Raw genomic sequence first — 20613 nt, 5'->3', positions numbered from 1 at the left:
TAGTACTTTTATATATTTGCTATAGACATTTACCAATTATTACTTATATTAACATCAAGTAACAGTGGACTCTATAAACATGGAGAAATTTGCACTACATATCAAGGTATGTAGACAAAGCTTTGAATTTTTTCACACATGTATCCAAACACATTGTACTCATCATTACATCCATAACAACATGTCCTGATGAAGTGTTTACAGCTATACAGTAATGCCCATGTACATCATCATACCGGAGTTGGAACTGTGTTGGCAAACACAACATCAGTTGTACATGGGAGTGACAACAATCTTGGAAAAGGTTCGAGCTCTTATTCTTGACATCACCTAAACCTACAAAACCAAACCAGTACAGACAGTAACATTTTACTCTACAATTGTTGACAATTGAGCTACATTGAGCAATACATCGGCATAAAATTGTGAACACAATTGTGTGCATATCTGTGTCTTTATAGCCAGTATAACTGCATTTGGCATAACATATATCATAACAGAGAAATATTGTAGGTCCCTGCAGTGGGCCAGACATGAACCAACTGTCAATCACAGAACATAAGTCAGCTATAGCAGGGATAGCCAATACAATAGAAGTTACTGTAAATGTTCTAAGTAATTTGCATATACCAAGGGTAGGGTCAATATAATCAGCTCTGACATATCAAATATCAGGCCTGGTCCCATACCTTTCATTACTTTGAATATCCACTAATTATTTGGTGGGAAAGTGAGTTATTTAAAAGCATTGGCATGCTGGCAAGTTTAACAGAAATATGTAATTTGTTAAACCTGCCATAATGCAAGTGACAGAAGCCTGTATAAGTCAGTAGGTACATGTAATTGCAAAATAAGGTTGCCGCAAGAGTCTACAAGCCAGTTCCTCTTCAGACCAATATGAGCAATTGCAGTTTTTGTTAACATGCAAATTATTGGTAGGCAAATCAGCCAACCGTCACCCACTTTTTGCCTACCACTTGCTGGCTGTGACGTCATGGCAATCGCATGTATGCTACAGATGACATCTGAGAAGAGTTACTTAATGCAGTGATAATTTGAATAACCTACAGTAGTTATTGATATGTTTGTCAGAAAATATAATTATTATCTTTTGTTAAAACACATCTTCATATTACGTGCCATAATCAAAATAATTTTAACATAAAAATTGAACACATCTCTGGCATTTCAGAAAATACACAATAAACCAGCCATCTTGGAATAATATGTTCGCACATCAAAATTTGAAAATAATATAATTATACATCATATATCATTGTAAAACATAAAGATACTTTTTCTGTTCTCTACATCTTTACATATACTGTTTTGTTCATAAACTCAAGAGCATGTACGTACTTGTACACTAAATACTGGTACATATCAACAGTTACTGAGTTAATTGACTTCAAAGCACATGACAAACATTATTTGTTCAAGTGGCCTTATATTCATCAATTACCGATAGCCAGAACACTACATGTAGTAGTTGCATTACCACACATCTCTGCATCCGTGATATGTAAATATGATATTAGACAACATTTCATGGATTCCCATAGAAATATACTGTCAACTGTTCCATGTACAGTTTGCAATTGGACAATTGACCACTGTTCTTTAATACCCTGTTGAGTGTCATTCAAGCTCAATATGGAAAATGGCACCTCCAAAAGCAGAGAAACCAAAACAGTTCAAACAATGCACTGGGCTTACACAATGTAGACACCTTTATACATGGAACTTTTATCCATATTAAGCATGAATGAGTCAAGTGGCCCTCAGGTAACAGAGTAACTTTTCTCTTGTGTTCAAGTGGTTTGAGAAGTTTTTTTACGATATCACCATTATAAATAAAATATGAGGTGTTTTTAAGTTCATCTGACTACTTTCCAATGAAGACATGGCAAGACACATGTACATTTGCTCTGATGATTGAATGGGTTTCAAAGACTTACCATTTTAAAGCACCCACCAGACAACATAACTATATAGTACTAGTGACAATGTATCACAGAGAAGCCACATTGATAACACCACAAGTCTCACGATATCAAGAAAGGCATTCCTTCACCTGACAGCCACTTAAACATAACTTTCTTATTTCTTCTACATCTGGGCTCAACTCTTCATTTCTTGTCAGTGCAACTTTCAGTGATTTAATGTTTCCACATCACAATAGCCTTCATTACATGTACCTCCTGTCACCATACATCTGACATATTTGCACAATGTGTACTTTTGCAGGTGTGTACTAGAGTACTGTAATTCACTTTATGTTCACGGTAGCAAAATTTCACGGTCTGAGAAAAATGGACATGTTCACGGAACTATATGTTCACGGTGGTGACAGGTGCAGAAAAAAGAAAGTCCAGGAATTATTTGTTAACTGTAATGATAAGTTCACTGTACAGAAGCAACAGTGAAAACAGTGAACTTATCAGTACAGTGAACAAATCAGGAATTACAGTACCTTTCAGAAGTCGACCTTCTGCGGAATGCTGTCCATGTCGTAGTACTGATGCGCCACGGCGTCCTCCGTCACTTTTACCACCCGTAGCCCGGACTTGTCCTTCCCCAGCTGGCAGCCAACGGCAGACGTGATGACATGTTCCATGTTATCATAGAACGCTCCTGCGTTGCGATGATAGTGCCCACAGAAGATGGTTCTAACACCTGGAAAACAGAGAACATCATATTTGAAATACAAGTTTCATAGACATGAACAGTGGTCAGCAACCCTGCCTCTGGATTGAGAGGTTAGGAGTTTGAATCCCAGATGTTGTCCCAAAGGGTCGCCGTCCTTAGGATAGGACGTCCACTCTTCATTGTGCTTGTCAAAAAGAGTTAGGGGAATTTCCCTGGTACAATGAACCTGTAAGTACTGTACATATATAGTGTCAGCCTTCTCGGTCATGACCAGTGGAAGATATGTTTCCACTGGTATTTACACACTTACCTGCTTCCTTAAACTTTGCCAACATTGTCTTCCGAACATCCCGATCGATGTTGAAGTACTCGTTGTCCTCGTCCACAGACTTCAGAAACCAGGGAATGTGCTGGAAGATCACCAGATGCTGACAGTCGGAACTCTTGGCCTCCTCCAACTCTGTATCCAACCAATCGTCGTGCTCCTTTTTCAGTTCCCCGACCACGGAGGGGTCCGAGTAGTTAGACGGGAAGTAGGAGGAGTTGATGACGAGAAACTTGACCCCACCCACCCAGAAGCTGAAGTAGTCGTCGCCCCAGCTGTCGCGGTACTTGAGGATGGACTCCTGTGTGGGACTGTTCCCCACGTCGTGGTTCCCACACACACACACCAGCGGGATGTCTGATCTCAGGTCTGTGAAGGTTGCCTTTAGGTCCCGCTCTTGTTCCTCGCGATATTTTCCACCTATGGAATTGCCGCAAAATATGATTTACTGCAATTTTATTAAGAAAAACGTATGAAATTTCTCAATGAAAATTTAATCAAGAAAACTTATCTAACGTCACATGAAGTATGCTAATTAATAAGTCTTGATACAGTTTTAACGTCACACAGACTAGTTGCAATACTAAAACAAAAGTGTTCAAATTACTTTCAAACTTTTTTTTTTCCAGTTATGATAACCTTTCAAACCTTTCGTGCCTTTTTGTGCAATGCAGGCACTGCCTTACATAATCCATATACCAGTCCTGTAATGTTATATGCATGCATGCAGTTCTATCTTATTTCCTTTACCTGGCCAGGCATGCACGAGATCCCCGCACACTATGAAGAACTTAGGGCGTGGCTCCATGGTGTTGGCTGCCTGGATGGCCTTCTTGGTGAGGGACATCTCCTCCTCCCACTCATTCCCATCACCCCTCCCCTCCCAGTCATTGATCATGCCATACTGAGTGTCAGCTGCCTGGATGAACACAAACGGGCCCTGCCACTCTCCCTCCAACTCTGGGGGGAGGAAAAACACCAGGAATAAACATAATTGTAATCTTATCTCAGGCTGTGCCATTTATGGTCCCCAAATGTCTGGAATATTGAATATGTTGATTGTGGCATTCTATAGGCCTTATGACCTCTCAGGACAATGTAAAACTCATATCCAGATAAACAGGTGTTCAAACTGTTGCTATTGTGTAGCAACAAGTGCATATGATCAAGTGAAGAACGTACTTACAACAGACAGCTTATGTTTGACCGATTAATGCTCTACATAAACAGATTGCCATGTAATGTTATATGTATTAATCAAATCAAGCCCACCTTATAATGTTATATCAAGTTGAATATTACATATATTTTCAGCCTACAACAAAAAAATATCAGCTACAAATAAATTCTGCAGTGCTATAAACAACCTACTATAAAAATGTCTCCACATATCAAAATGTCAGCAAAACGAACGTCACACACAGTTATGTTATTGTATGGTATCATCTGATGTCATATCTTTCTTACGTTATCAGCCTTTACATTACAACGAACCTTTTCTGTCCGCCTTGCATGTTATATCCAAGCTTTGATATCTAAACTAAGAATCTTAATTATCGACGTAGCTACCGAAGTATATTACAGGCACGCACCAGTTGAGGTAACTGCTTGGTAGATAGCGTTCCAAGATATTGCACATACGTTGTCGTTATCGATCAAATTATTATACGTGCGCGACTTGATCCAAATCCGCCCCCCCCTCCCTCCCCATATCAGATAGAGGGGCGTATTATTGCCGTTTCGGATGAGTATAATATTAAAAGGAGATATCTAACGGTAAACAATCTTTTCACAAGACGTGTAACAGTACAGCTCCAGGCGTACCTTTGGTGAAACCTTCAAACTGGTGGTTTTTAGCCTTCTTCACGAATTCGGGATCTCCGGAAGACGCCATATTTGTGATGAAGACTTTGTGCCTCCCCTGCGGACCCACTACATTTGTCCTGGGACAATATTTACCTGTCCCTGAAACAGTGTCACCACCGGGTCGTATTACTCCGCAAAAGGTTCAGGGATAGGCACATCTACGGTTTTCAAGTATGTTCATAACATTGCTGTATACGCATGATACGTATCTCAGCAAATTATTGTCTGCATGTGGGTGGGTGTGCGATATTCGTCAGCATCAGAAAGTCGCCGTAAGAACTCAGTTCACAGTTTATGTTTGAAAGTTTGCCCCACAACTCTCACTTCACATAGTCATGTAGCGTTACCTACCTCTTCTCTGTTTTTGATGCTAAATTTAACCTTACGTTACATACACACATCGGTCGCGCTTAGCTCCACTTACAGGACACGTTACTGTACGTTATACCCTCTAACACGGTACCCGTCCTTGGTGCTGATCGCTCTTCCACATGCAAACAGACAATCTGCGCTTGGTACTGGTTAGTATCCATCCACATACAAGGCCCATACAAATATATAGATTAATCCTTGGTGCTACCTTCAAGCTACATACTAGCTAACACATGTGTCTCTTGTGCTGTTCTCCGCACACTTTCATATCAGAGATAGAAGGCGAACAAGAAATCGTCGGTAGACTTTTTTATTGCTGCACACTTCCACACCAACATAATATAAAAGCAATTCAAGAATATAATCAATGTTATATTATCTTAACACAAATACAGAAAATAACCGATCTTTCGCATTTCACATTACTATGATTCATCCGCTTTGCTAATAATGAGGAATAGAATGTAATATGTTATATTTGAATGATCCACACACTTAAACAAATTGTAACTATCAATGCTTATACTTCTATCTGCATTCAGTTACATTTAGCTTTGCTAGTAATGTGACGTTTAACATATAACGTAATATTTAGAATGATCCACACACTTTAACAAATTGTAACTGTTAATGATTACATTTTATCTGCATTAATTTACCTTTTAGATAAACTAATACTAGTATTGAGGTCCTTTTTCACTAAAAATCCACATATGAAGTATACCGAATGATCACGCATATGATATAAAGGAATTGATACGAAGAGGATAAAGTGTAATAAAATTCAATTTGATTATAATAATTGTAATAAAATACGTTTCACTGAACACACACTTCAAGCAAAGGCAAAACTGATGAAGCAAAAAAAACCTTGACTTCTAATTATCACACTTGACACTAACAAACACTTGATCATGTCAAGACTGGCTCGGCAGGATAAGACCGGAAAACACGGTTCCTGTAAACCCAAGCTTGGGGCGGATTCCGGCGTTCCTCAAGATCTGGTGTTTCCGCCCGGGGTTCTTCTTCCTCCTCCGGTACGACTTTAGTCTTCCTACGCTTGATGACGTAGACGAGAACAGCCGTCAGAAGTGCCACACCCGCGACACCTCCCGCTATGGCGCCGATGTACTCCGGCCGCTGGTACCAGCTCAGCTGGGCTGGTATTGCTCCTACAAACGTAGATTCGCTTGGTTATTTATAGAACATGACAAAATACAATGTCGCAACTGTGGGACATAAAGCTCCTGTTGACGAAAAAGGCGTTTAGACAATCAGCACACGAAGAAACAGTATGCGTAAATTAACTCAGAATTCAATCATTGGTGTCTGTAACAAACAGGTTGTCTATGATACATACAAGAAAATCTTAAAAGCACAAATAACACTAAGTAGGCTTACAAAGGCATGAGTACTCTTGTCAATTATGAAGTAAAGTCGTGTGACATAATTATGTATAAATAAGCTTACCGATTGTGGTAGGTGCAGTTACTTCTCCATTTGTCTCAACGGTAGTGCCGATCTGGTCATGGGCTGTTTCATTAAGACCTTGGACGGATGTATTCAGACCTTGGAGGGTTGTTGTAAGCAGACTGCCTGTGTGGGGAACGATTGTCGTCTCTGTGGGGAACCATTCCGGCGGGAACGTGACGTTGACTGGAGGCGATGGATCGTTCGTGATGACAACGTTCACCCGGAGGTCGCAGTCCAATGGCGGTGAGCCAAGGTCCGCAGCTCGCACGGTCAGTGACACGAAGGACATGTTGATGGGAGAATCGTTCAGTGAGGTTGTCAAGTAGATGTCACCTGTGCTAGGATTCACCTGAAACTCACTTGACAGGTTACCCTTCCTATCACTGATGCTGTACTGGAGATGGCCAGCTGTTCCAGTGTCGCGGTCCAGTGCTGACACAGTCGTAATGACGTCGCCGGGTTTGCTGAAGCCTGCATAGAGATGTGCGGGGCCGTCTTGTGACAGGCAGACAGGAGGAGTGTTGGCGCTTATCTGTGTAACAACGGCTCGAACTGTCGCTCTTCGCGATTTAGCTGGGTATCCGCCATCACTCGCCACAACCTCTAGTGGATACGTGCCTATCTCCAAGGCACGTTGTACCTGTATGCGTCCTTTCCTTTCGTCAATGACGAAGAAATCATTCGCTGACGCAAGACTAAATGTCACGTTAGAGAACGATGCAGACGCGTCATGGTCGCTTGCGTTGATGGTGATGACTTCGTGGCCAATAGGAGCGCTCAACACAACATGTACTTCGGACTCTTCAGCTATGCTCAGCGCTGGGATGTTGTCATTGTCGTCTGTAACCGTCATGACAACCGTAGCCGTTCCGGTTAGTGTCGGCGCGCCCCCGTCTATGGCTTCAACGATCAACTCGAACTCTCTGTCTCCGATGGCTTCAAAGTCTAGCTCCATGGTTGTGGCAATGTCTGCTGTCCCGGGGACCAAGGTCAGTGCTGTAGTGTTGGTGAGCTCAACCGCCCTGTACTTCACCTCGCCGTTTATGCCGGTGTCGTTGTCAGCTGCTCGCACTGTTGCCACTACCGTTCCAACGGGAGTATTCTCCACGACTTGGATCCTGTAGATGTCTTGGGTAAAGTTGGGACGGTGGATATTTGGCGGGCTTTCCGTCTCACATCCGTCTCCCTCGTACCCAGGGTAGCAGGCGCAGGTGTCGGGTGCGAGACACGTTCCCCGACTGGAACAGTTGCTCACCGCAGTGCAGTCTGGGATGGTACACGCCTCTCCCGACCATGACGTGTGACAGGTGCAGGCGTCATAGTCAGTGCACTCTCCGTGCCCTGAAACATTAAGTAGACCACATCACGTTCCAAGATCTCCAAACTGCACATAAATGTTACATAAAGTCACGTTTCAATACGGCACTGAAACTCGTACAACCGATTTTGAGGCTTTAGAAGACAACTGGCAAGACCAATATCACACTCTCTGTGCCATAGGAAACACAAGTAAATCACAGTACATAATATGTTTATCATGAATCGAAGGATCTCGAAACTGAACATAGATGACACATACGTTTCAATACAGCAATGAAATGTAACCTTATCAATTGAGACGAAGCGGGCCAATATCACCAAGACCAATATTACTCATTGCCATCACTGGAAAAATACCAGAAAAGTGTGTAGTCCAAAGTCGACGTCCCCAACCAAGAAGATATTCTTACCTGAGCAGTAGTTGTTTTTCTGGCAGGAGAAGTCGCTACAGTTGACGCCGCCGTACCCCTGGTCACACTCACACAGCAGAGGCTCCACACACACGCCGTGACCTGAACAGTCGTTCCGGCCGGAGCAGTCAGGTCTGCTGCAATCATCTTCGTCATAACCCTTGAAGCACCTGTGTTTGAGGGCAAAAAAACGGTCAAATTTTTCACTTTATCCTTCTTTCTCATATTGTACAGCAGTCAATTTTAATACAAACTTATACAATGTATTTCTTGTTCATTTTACCATCACCATTACACCTCCTCCCTAAACTAAGATTGGGTAAGAAGATTGGGTAAGAAGCTCTAATAGAGACAGGTACCTGCACACATGACTTCCAGACGACTCGTTCGTCACACAAATCCCGTTCCCGCTACAGTTGTTCAGCTCAGGACAGGTATGTACGAGGCTGCAGTTCTTCCCGTCATACCCCGGGTAACAGCGGCACAGGTTGGGCGCGACGCAGTCTCCCCGACGGGAGCAGTGGTTAACCAACGGGCAGTCAGGCAAGGCGCACGAGCTCCCGGCCCAGCCCCAGTCACAGGCGCACACGTCAATGTCCACACAGAGCCCATGTCCTGTATAACGACAATAAAGCAACCTAACTAGGGTCTATTGATCAGTTACTTAACTTTGCATCAGGAGACTTCACCTGCATCAGACGGTACGTAAAGGCCCTACTCCCTACTACATGTACTTCGGGTACATGCCCACGGTTAGGACATTTGTATAGTAAGTCATTAGCACATTTTACATCAGCATTTCATGGAATTGAATTATTCTAGTAGCATACGGCCATAGCAAATTTCTCTTACTGTTTTGCTCTATGACAAATTGCTCCCATCAAAGTGCGTGCTAGTTTTGTTTGTTACCTGTGCAGTTGTCGAGGTTCTTGCAGGAGAACTTGTCACATTTGTCGCCTGTATAGTCCTCCTCACACAGACACGTGTCGTGATCCACACAGACGCCACGGGAGGTACAGTTATCCGTCTTGTAACAGGTGGGAACCTCGCTGCAGTCCGCACCTGGAAATATCATTTCATAACGACTGTCAAGCATCATATACAATGCATGCAATATCATTCTAATCATTTTTTCGGCTCATAAATGACGGTGCTTTCTTGTAATGCCAACAAATCATTTTGGACTCTAAAATGTATATATATGAGGATATTGCATTGCAATTACCTATATATCCCGGGACGCACGCACATACGTTTGTTTTCACACAGGATCCATGCTGCTCGTCGGTACAGTTGTTAACTGCATGGCACGTCGCTACCAAAAATGGAGGGAAAATAGATGAGTTAATCTGAGGACGACAAACATTGATATTTTCTTATCTCTTTTAATTGTCAAAATCATTTCAGAGATTTACCACATATCTTCAAATTATGATAATTACGGCATTTGGCGGAAAATGTTCTCAAGCACCTCGTTGGGAGCAGCTCGTTCCCTCCCATCCCGGCTCGCACTGGCAGAACCCGAGGACGCACTTCCCGTGTTCTTCGGAACAGTCCGTGCAGTTGCCTACGTCACAGTCTGGACCTGTCCAGCCCGGCATGCACTCACAAGTGTTGTTCACGCAGCGCCCTCTACCGGAGCACTGGGAAGGACACCCTGTAACGGATTACAACAACCACTGACTGGTAGGCGCTTCTTCAAATCGTTGACAACAGTTTGGAGGAAGATCTTAATGTTGATAATGCATAGAATTCCAGTGATAGATTTGTAAGGAGAACCACAAGTCTACGTACCGAGTTTGAAGACTTCCTGTTGTGAGAAGGTCCTGTCGTTTGTAATGGCGACATCAAAAATGCATTCTTCCAGAAGGACACCTGACAAGCCGAGCTGTGCACATGTCTCTTCTGCCACCTGTGGGGAAACAAATACATCACCTCAACCACTCAGATGATTAAAGCTACCAAAAATCTTGTATTAGGAAAGATGAAGGAAAACGTTGCTAGTTACGACTACACAGGGATATGGAATTTTTCTATTCCTCAGAATGGAGCTCTAAAAGTCTCACCTTTCGCTGCTCCGGTGTGAGTCCGGCCAAACCTAATGTTGGTTTGTGATTTGGGTCGGTATATGCTCCATCCATGACGTCATCGCTGTGGAAGTTGGAAGAGTCCCAGGACCAGGAACCCAGCAGGCCAGAACCGCTATGCGTGGTGATGATGCGCCCTGTGTGGACATTTTTTTTTTAATATGATAAAGGTGCATGTCATGCAGCTTTGTAAATACAACAAGAAAACATTGATATCCCATCATGCAATGTTGTTATCTACGTACTGAACATGTAAATCACATATACAATGACAGAAAGTGTGAAACAGAGGGAAAAGGGAAGAAGTATAAGGAGTTTAGTATACATGACTCAGCGAATGACGCCGCATCTCTATGCAAGGTTCCGTCCGGTCCCCTGAAGTCGTTGTCCTTGTCACCATCCATGTATCCACACAGTCCCTGCGTCTTCTCCTTAAAGGCTGCAGTCGGACTGAAGATGATGTTCAGGTACTGACGACCCATACTGGGGGAGAGCCGAATGTCAAAGGCGACAGATGCTCCTGGACAATTAGAAGTAGAAAGGAATCAGAAATGACTTGTACCACGTTCTGGGTCTATGATCATAGAATCGTACAGATTGACACAAACTAAACATGTAGCCATGTCTTATTTAAATTTAGAGATTACAAATCTATGATTACATGGCCTTACCTGAGTCAAAAGTGAATGAAAAGAGTACCACCTCCCCGGACTGAGACCCTCTGGTTCTCGGGATCTCCACCAGAAGATGGACCGTGCCGTTGTTCAGGACGTACTTCTGTCCCGAGCTGACGGGCTGGAGACTGCCGTCAATCCTGGGTCATAAGAAATAAAAGGTGAAGAAATTTAATATTACCAGAACGTCAAACACCAATCTACTGTAGAACCAAGTTTCTCGTTCTGCTCAGTCATCAGCATTCTACATGTTGGTACAAAGTACTAAATTTAAAACTTTTTGTGACCTGCAACAAGAGTGTCACCCGAATGCCGAGACGAGCTGTGCATTTTGGGAATTCAAAGGATGGTCTTCTTTTCCACAGACGTTGTGGAGAATTGTCATTGCCACTGGAATGTACCTTAAATTCGGCAGGTCGTTCTCAGTCGCGTGTTCCGGTGTTGTTATGGTCACGACGCTGTGTCCGGTCTTCACGACAGCAGCCCCGATCAGAGAGGCGCCGCTGTACGCGAACATGCGGGTCTGCACGCCGAAGTCGTTTTCTGGACTTTTGCAATCCCAGAACTCTCCGATGCCATGATAGTCAAATGGAAAACCTGGGGAAAATAATTTGGCATGATACCCCCATCGATCACATGTATGAAATTCAAACTAAACATATCCTTATATTTCATAAAATTGAATGTAAATTATATTGTCAGAGGAAGGAGAGCCTTAGGTGAAAAGTATGGACTGATCCATACCATCGAGAGTCTCAAGATGTGGATCTCCTCCTACTGGTCTCGGTCTTCTCAGCTCACAGCAGTCCCCAAACCACTGAGCGCCACAAACACAGGATGATTGACAGCTGTCAGCCGAGGACACACACCAGCCATTACCACTGCAGTCTTGGAAGACAGATAAAACAGTCAATAGATAGTGTTTATAATATAATAGTATTATGGATGGAGTTTTGACGGATGTCACTGGCAGCCGTCTCTCAGCCTTGTCCCACTTTAGAGAAGATTTTCCTACTATAAGTTCAACCTCAAAGTTGTAATCGTACCTTGACAAGGTCTACAGTCAGGCTGTCTACAGTCCACGCCCATCCTGCCCACCACACATGTAGGCGGAGCCCCGCACTCAGTCTTCTGTGGACACTTACAGCTACAGCCCACCCACATCGGCTCTTCTCCATTCTCACAGTCAGGGCAGCTACAGGCGACATAAATTTGAGTTAGTTACAACAGAAATAAAATTGCCATTGTTTGAAGACAAATGTTGAAAAAAAATACAATTAAAATTTGTTGTTTTTTCGGTCAAGCTTCAAAATTCTAATAGTTCACCTAAGTTTACTCCTGAAATTCTCTTGTAGAAGTCCTAAATACTGTTTGTATGTCACATTCCTACATCAGTAACCATCTCTTATGACTGGACCACATGTAAGAGTCCTGACCTGTCTGAACACAGACAGCCGTCCGGACCCAGGACGGACTCCTGACAGTTGTTACAGCTGCAGCTGCAGGGGCACCTGCCATCTGCCGCGATGACGTCACTGCTGCCGTCCGCACATTCACAGGAACACTGAAGCACAGAGTACATGTAGGTCTGAGTTACAATCAACGTGAATTAACTATAACCAAACACTTTGGTCATGCTACTTTTTACATCCCCTTATTCATTTATATCATTCAATTTATCATTTATATATATAATTTGCAGTGCTATAAGCAGCAAACTACTAGTATTGCGATGATGAACAGTGCTTACGTCACATTCCCCATTACCGCCCGGTACCATCTCCCTGGTACTGTTGTCGGCACACAAACACGGGCAGCGGAGCCGGCCTGATTCCGGATCCGGGACCTTCATGGACCCATCCGGACACCGTTCACAGTTACACTTATCTGCCAGTGGGCTGTCGGGATGCTGTATGATATATGACATTATGTAACGTTATGCACAATGTTAGTTGATGCCTGATATCGCTTTGCACGTTAGGAAATTAGTAAGTATTAGATGTTAACTACGAATATGCTACATGTAATTCTATCCAAAATTTACAAGCTTTGAGATGCAATGACATCCAAACTACACGATGTATTAAGTTTAGACTGCTGTTGTACAGATTAGGGTGATAGACATAGATTAAAGATTTACGGTGGAACTAGGTGTTCCATCTGGGCAGGTACAAGGGCATTGGCAGACGCTGGTGTCGGTAGGATGTGGTAAGGAAGCCTCTCCGCCGGGACAGAGACAAACTTTTGCACAGGTGTTGATGTCAGTGGTCTGGGCTGCACAATACCTGGTGACACAATAGAACACGATATTCGCTTGAACCAAATAGACCATTGTCATACCAGAACGCACAAGTAATGCAGCTACAGGTATTCGTCTATTTTATTTGAAACTGAGCTCTGTATCGCCTTTGACAACTTACAGGTCTGAGTCCATCCACGTTCCGTCCCTCCATTCCTTTTCTTCCGAGTGGACCACAGTGAAAAGATCCACCTCAAACCGTCCCTTCAGGTAGTCTAACTGTGACGTCACCCCCACCCGTTGTGGTCGGTCGGCATGTGGACATGCCTGTGAGCATGTCTCTGTGGACGTCCTCAACAGAGCCTTCGCCTCAACAGACGCCGTCATGCGGTAAGGAAAGACGTCTTCATTCTCATTACCTGTTGATGAATCATGATATTCAATTGAGATTATTCAATTAAATCGTCAAGAAGGTTATGTGATGTGTGAAATATACGTGGTGATTGCGTTATTCTGTAAATTGTTGTAACTGGAGGTATGGGGATGCATCTTGGTGATATTTAGTAGGTAGGTTGGGGTTGGAAATACAAAGGTCAGTCTTTTAGTGGATTTCTTCGGAACTGCGGCGGTATTCACGAGTTTGATATCTCGTCTTCTCGAAATGCTATGGTCATGATTTTTGAAGGCACGTGGTAAATAGGTCTTGTGGCATGAGTTTATACATGACGTGCATAATTTGCCAGACGGAAGTGCATTTGTAGCGAATAACATCACCTACCAAACAGCTGCTGAAGTCCTGCTGTGGCCGTGTCTGCCTCAGTTTCGTCCCTCACAGGCAGGTCCAGGTAAAAGGTGGGCGTGGCCACCATCTCCATGACAACGAACTTATCGCTTTCCTGCGCCCCACCTTCGTACGATGCTATGGAGATCCTTGCGGACGACTGTTGTATACATATATGCACATAAAATTAAAAATACATGTATGCTGAAAATGCCACTGATCCCATTTAAAGCCAAAATCCACATATTGAACAAAATTGTTATAGTTTTCCCTTTGCCAACAATTAACATTCAAAAAATGAAATAAACTAACCGCCTCCTCATTCTGGTCAAACTGAAACCACCGACTGCCATCTTGTGGACTCCATCCGGCGAAAGCGTCGATGTCTGGTTTGCTCACCGTCCCGGACATCTTCAAAGTTCCAGCTGACTGGAGTTCAGAATATGCCCAAATTAATGCATGGTATGATCAAATGGATATATTCAGTACTGTTAGAATGATTTAGATAATTAAATCCATTACCATGTTGGTTTGCAACATCGATATTGAAAGAGGTTGGAATTCATAGCAAGTTAAATGTCATACTAGAAACGTGACACGGCAAATATACAGAGGAACAACATCTTACCGATGCATATAGAGCGTATTCCAGGGAAACTGATGCCCACTTCTCCCCTGGGATACAGACGTCGTCCATGATACAGACTCGCACCTTCTCTTTATTGGTTTGTAGCAATAAACTATCGTGGTAAGTCGACAAGAATCTACAGAGGAAGGAGGTAGAAAGCAACACCAAGATGTTATAAAGTTGACGTTATTTAAACGCAGAATACTTCTACATACCCATAACAGAATATAAGATAAAGACTACATTTTGCTTACCGTCGGAATGTTTCAGCTTCTCCTGCCAGTTCTATCTCCACATTCCCTCCAATAAACTGGACTTCAGCCTTCTCCAGTGTCCTTCTGCGGTACCCTACCATAGACAGGGTGTCAGACATGCCGATGTCGGCGGTGAAGCTGGCGTTTACGCTAGCTTTGAGGTGGAATGCTCGCTCCTGTATTGTTTAAGAAACCATGTGATAAATATATACTAAATAGTCATTTCGTAATGCACGTTCTGCTACAATCCATTCAACTTTTATCAAATGTAAGCTACAAAATATGGTCAATTTACTATCTTCAAATAGAACTCACCATAACGACATCTTCAGCAGCTATGTCCCATCTCATTGCACTGTTTCCGGCACTTGTTGGAGTTGTTTGGAGTTCTGAGGTGCCAATGGTTATAGGTTCTGTTTCCATGACAATGAACCCAGAGTTCACACGTTTAGACAGAACCTGGAACAGTGGATTGATTGAACAGTACGGGTAAGTATTTGATTAATCTGTGGCATATACAAAACTCTAGCTCTACAGTAGAAATAGCCTGCGCACCTTTGCGGCGAACCTGCCGGTTTTCCTGCCCACCACCACACTGCCCAGCTGCAGCAGGAGATCCCGTTTCTCGGCAATCAGCAGCCCGGTCTCACCCGTGGGGCCGCCCGAGCACGACAGGGGAGGGGGCACGGTGTGTCCACTCACGGTCTCAAACTCCTCCTGAATACTGTTCAGAAAACAGGTTTAATACGTAAGCTGGTAAGGTGGGCTATGGCATTCAGTAAGTTATATACATGTAGCTGATAGCTAATACAATATACCAAAATGAAAAGATAATATTATGCAGGTAATAATTAGCTGTACCTATATATCCCACTAGAGCAGTCTGCCAGGTTTGTGTGGATGACGGTACCGAAGGCTGTGTTGGACATCTTGGTCACGAACTCCAGCATCCCGTTACTCTGGTTCCCCACGATGACATCCCCGGGGTTGATGAGCGGTAGGTTAGGATCACTCTCACGGAAGACCAAGCGCAGGCTACCGCTGGGTCCCACACATTTATATACCCTGACATCTTAGGAGATAAACAAAACAAATTTAAAGTTAATGGCAAACTAGGACTTAAATCATTAGGTTAGCTTTGTCCATTATCTCAAAAAAAAGTATTGGTCACGTTTTGTTTGGTATGATTGCACTTGTTCCTGTAGACAAAGCAAGCTTTTTTCGGTCAGCCTCAATGAATGTTCAGTTTGTAAACTTGGGGCGGCTTACCAGGATTTATGACGTGCGTGTTGTCTCCTTGAAACGTTCCGTTCCCTCGGATGACGCTCTGTATGACAGAAAGCGACGGTTCCTGTTCTATGCTGCTGAAGTCCACGACTGGCTCAAGCCGGACCCTCTGGCTGAAGTCCGCGTAGTTGAACATGTCCTCCAGGGTAGCAGGATGCGCAGCGACTAAGGTGTAGGCTCCTGGTCAAAACGTAAGCAACAGACAATTGAAAAGAAGAAGATGAAGGAGAACTCTATTCTCTAGCCGTAAGTAATTGTACAGAACATGTGCTACATCATACTACGTATGTACGTACCTTCCGTCACCACCTGCTCGACCTTGTGCAGCACGCCTCCCGCCTGAGGACTGGACAGCACCTGGCCGAGCTGCACGTCCAGTTCTCCCTCCTGGATGAACAGGGTAGCGCCCCAGGACGAGAAGCGGACCCGGCAGTGGTACAGAGGGTCGCCGTCTGACGGGACGTACTTCACGTTGTGAGCGGTCAGGATCTTCTCAATGCGCGTTGTGTCGTTGTAGAGAGGGTAGACAAAACCCTTTGGACATCGGCTCTGGTCCCAGACTTTACAGTAACCGTCCTCCTGGAAACAAAATCAAGTCATTTAATGTTAGTACTTTATTTATACCAGTATGCCAGTCACGATACACATTTTATTCAGTAGTTGTAAGCTGTAGATCCAGGTACACTCATGTTTATCAGACCGGGCATCTCACGCATATATCAAGAACAGTTGAACTTGTTAGATAGAGAGCAGGCTTCGTAGTCATATAGAAAGTTATTTCAGAGTTACATTAACTGAATCAACCCACCGTGTCCATAAAGCACCCTTCCACGTCCTCGCACCTCAGACATGACTCAACAGTAGTACCCGTCAATGACGTGTTACACTGCCGAGATTCACAGTCAACAACCTGGGCACAACAACGTGATCATCAATTACACCCTTCCCTGTACCGATTCCAATACCGTCAGCCAATTATGTATATACATGTACCTATCAAGCATGGCTATGACGTAGGATCTTTGTTTGGAAACATGTCGCAAGAAAACATTTACCCACGTTACTGGGTAGACTTTGAGTAACAGTTTTCTTGTGTATCTCATTACCTGGATACTCGTATCTACTTTCATCGACGTATTTCATGCAATTATTGTGTTTGCATACATACTGGTAATAATAATATGAAGATAGACAAATATAGATGAACATTGATATATCCGTTTTACATACCTCTATATGGTCGGAGCAGAGCCCCTTGTTACCGACAGTGAAACAGTTGTGGTAGAACCATGTAGGACAGGGGATGACGTCAGGTCCGCCGTACAAGCCAGATTCACAGGACTGAGTCTGGTCACACCACCCACAGCCCACGGACCGGACACACGACTTACACGTGCTGAACCTACTGCAGTAACTTACTGTGCATCCACGACCCTGCGGAAGAAAGTATCAGCTATCATTAGTAACAAGTCATGAGAATCAAATATGACAAGCTATCTTAAATGCATGTTTGATGTTTTTGAAAATAAGTAGAACTTATGAAAAAAATTAATCGATCAAAACGTTATCAATTGGTTCAGTTCAATCGTAATATGGCTGCAAGTTACTGCTAAGTCCCTTAATTCATTTATTTTAACTGATGTTAGCATTAACATCTTAAACGAGTTGAACGTTAACTTGGCTACTTAACATGGCTAAACTGGTGCGCAATAGTAGCAATATAATTGCTTGATGATATTTATCAGGCAATGCAACAAAGACTAATCTTTGAAATCTTGAACTTAGACTTGATTGTACGTATATTTAATAATGATTTGATACAATCATTAACTAATATTTAATGATTTTATCAACATTTAATCTGTTTTAGTTTTTGTTACCTGCCATCCGTTCCTACACCTACAGACGTTAGGCCCAACACACACGCCAAATTCACCGCAATCGTCTAGATCCTGGCAGTTCGGCTGGGAGCAGTCCGCCCCGTCCCAGCCCCTGTCACAGTAGCAGGTCGCCACAGCCCCTGTTCCGGTAACCTGGCAGGCACCGTGCTGGGAACAATCGTTGGGACAGCCGCGCGCTGGGAGGCATTGGAAAATGTAATTATGGAGACAAATTGTACCGAAAGTGGGTAGTCAGATAGATATCCCATTCATGTGCTATATTCGATTACCCTTTCAAGTACATTCTCATAAACAATATTAGTATTCTACTTGCATTGTCCCTTTTTGTCATAAAGCATCTGCTATGTCGACCCAATGTACTCACAAGCAGGCAGTTTGCAGAAGTACGGATAGAGGGAGTCACACTGTGTCGTGAGGACGTCGCTAACACCGGCGTTTTGTCGATACACCCAGCATGCTTGTTCATCACTGGAGATCTGAAAAGAGTAGACTTCATCTTAGCATCATCAATTATGTATGTATATTTTGCCATACGTTGTACCCGTTACATCTGCTGTGCAATAAAGTTTTTCTTCTATAATTATACAAAGTGAGTATTCGATTGCGAACGACTACCAAGGTTAACTTTCACAGACGATGAATTAGCTCACCTCCTGATCCATCCAAAATGGTTCTGGCGCGAAGTTGGCATCGTCTACTTGACTCTTCAGCGCAGCACTTAACATCTGCAGCTCCTTATCGGAGGCCTTCATGACTACCTGTGCGTATTGTTCCTGAAAGAAAACAACATAATATAATGATTATGCTCTCACGTATTGTTTCTACATAAAAAGACAACAATATGATACGAGTATTATGCTCTGAAGAGCTAACAATTTGAATGGGTAAATACCGCATTGTGCTTACCCCAGATAAAATGAGAAGTTATTTTAACACATTAGATACGAGGACTTTGTGAGTATTTGAGATACCTTGCAAGAGTCCCAGGCATAATCCAATGTCTGAGCTGCACCCTTGTACTTGTAGCAGTATCCAAGCTGCTCTTCATGGAACCAGGAATAACGACAGACTCCTAAAAAAACAGCAATATTGAACAGTTCATCCTCAATTCGCTACAGAAAATGGTGATACACACTGAAAGCAGCTTGAAGCATTATGACTGTGTGCATTTACAGTAGATGTGACTTCCTTACCTTTCTCGGGATCCTCCTCAAGGAATGGCTCGAACAGGACATCTGGAAGCTCAGGTCGGTCTCTCCTGTCTCGGATTCTCTCGGCGACTTCGGTGGCTTGATCAGAGCCCCACCAATTGTTTGTGGCATCTACGGCGGCGGACGAGCAATTGTTCAAAGCGATGAGCTCTGCATCGTTGGCGGGGTTGTTGAGGACATTCTGATTGAGGTGGACGTCCGGGCCCGACACGGCGACAGTGTGCCTGTACCCCGGCCTCTGTCCGCTGTTGTGCTCCAGGCGGTTGCCACTGAAGTTTTGACCTCGGTTACTACCTCCCCGGACTCCCCAGTCGACAATGTACAGGCCTATGTTGCGCTGGAAATGATTTCCCCTGACCTTTCCTGGTGTGTTTCTCAGGGTCATGATGCTTAAGTAGTCCGGGGCGTCGTTAGAGACAAAGTCATTCCCAAAAATGAGCGCCTGAGATGTGTCTAGACCATCAGCTGTAAGGTTGACTGCTCCGTTGCCCTGGTTGGTGTCAAACACATTGTGAACGAGAAAAAGTTCGCTGTTTCCAGAACCTCTGAATTCTACCGCTTTCATTGAGTTGTTAAAAACGTAATTGTTCTGGACAGCACAGTGGGTGTTCTTTGTGTCCACAACTATTGCGGCTGTAAGGTCATTACTGTCTAGTGTCAAAGGTGTGTTTGACGTAAGTCTACTCCGCGAAATTGTTATCTCTGACTCAGTACTGGTTTTGACATTGACCACAGTGCCATGGTTGTTGCTCAATACACTGTCTGTAACCGTGCGTCTCGAGGGAGCTGGAAAATGGAGAGACATAACAGCTAGTACAAAATTCCACAACTGACAAAAAATTAACAAATGTGATATTCCCTCAAACGTCTTTACATAGAAATATTGAATAATCAATACAGATGTTGCAAAAGGGGATAATATTTTACTCACCTGACATTCTGGTGATTTGAACCTCCAAGTACACATCGTCGCCACTGCTCATGACGTCCAGACTTATCACCTCAGGTGAATGGAAGACTCTGTTGGTGTTTTGACTCCAGCTGTTCACTTCTCCGAGTAGATGTTGTTGGTTTACATCGGAATACACACGTAACTGCCTACGGCTTGCTACGACAACCCGCAGATAGACCTCCTG

General features: G+C 43.6%; 2 protein-coding genes across 2 annotated transcripts; both read right to left on the bottom strand.

Annotated features, from left to right (window-relative positions):
* On the bottom strand, positions 1 to 4893 carry LOC109485371 (serine/threonine-protein phosphatase CPPED1-like). The gene is made up of 5 exons (XM_019788931.1): positions 4799 to 4893; positions 3725 to 3934; positions 2960 to 3394; positions 2474 to 2676; positions 1 to 2255 (listed from the first exon to the last, which is right to left on the bottom strand). Exons 1-4 carry the CDS (start codon positions 4866 to 4868, stop codon positions 2477 to 2479), a joined length of 915 nt encoding a protein of 304 aa, XP_019644490.1. The 5' UTR covers positions 4869 to 4893; the 3' UTR covers positions 1 to 2255; positions 2474 to 2476.
* Positions 4894 to 5677: 784 nt separating this feature from the next.
* LOC109482072 lies at positions 5678 to 20126 on the bottom strand. Its single transcript, XM_019784737.1, has 34 exons — positions 19460 to 20126; positions 19238 to 19338; positions 18917 to 19039; positions 18631 to 18742; positions 18246 to 18442; positions 17596 to 17799; positions 17174 to 17275; positions 16662 to 16944; positions 16348 to 16545; positions 15940 to 16150; positions 15634 to 15802; positions 15394 to 15537; positions 15079 to 15254; positions 14825 to 14960; positions 14509 to 14625; positions 14194 to 14356; positions 13597 to 13834; positions 13317 to 13461; positions 12927 to 13085; positions 12613 to 12740; positions 12223 to 12371; positions 11921 to 12064; positions 11578 to 11773; positions 11174 to 11316; positions 10828 to 11022; positions 10482 to 10639; positions 10210 to 10327; positions 9887 to 10072; positions 9641 to 9730; positions 9325 to 9477; positions 8775 to 9030; positions 8416 to 8585; positions 6683 to 8026; positions 5678 to 6384 (listed from the first exon to the last, which is right to left on the bottom strand). Exons 1-34 carry the CDS (start codon positions 20040 to 20042, stop codon positions 6125 to 6127), a joined length of 7251 nt encoding a protein of 2416 aa, XP_019640296.1. The 5' UTR covers positions 20043 to 20126; the 3' UTR covers positions 5678 to 6124.
* Between the last annotated feature and the right edge of the window lie 487 nt (positions 20127 to 20613).

The sequence above is a fragment of the Branchiostoma belcheri genome, unplaced genomic scaffold, assembly GCF_001625305.1.
Source record: "Branchiostoma belcheri isolate BF01 breed outbred unplaced genomic scaffold, Haploidv18h27 scaffold11, whole genome shotgun sequence".
In the NCBI taxonomy this organism is placed as follows: Eukaryota; Metazoa; Chordata; class Leptocardii; order Amphioxiformes; family Branchiostomatidae; genus Branchiostoma; species Branchiostoma belcheri.
Note: the sequence above shows the minus strand (reverse complement) of the source record. Positions and strands in the feature narration are given on the sequence as shown.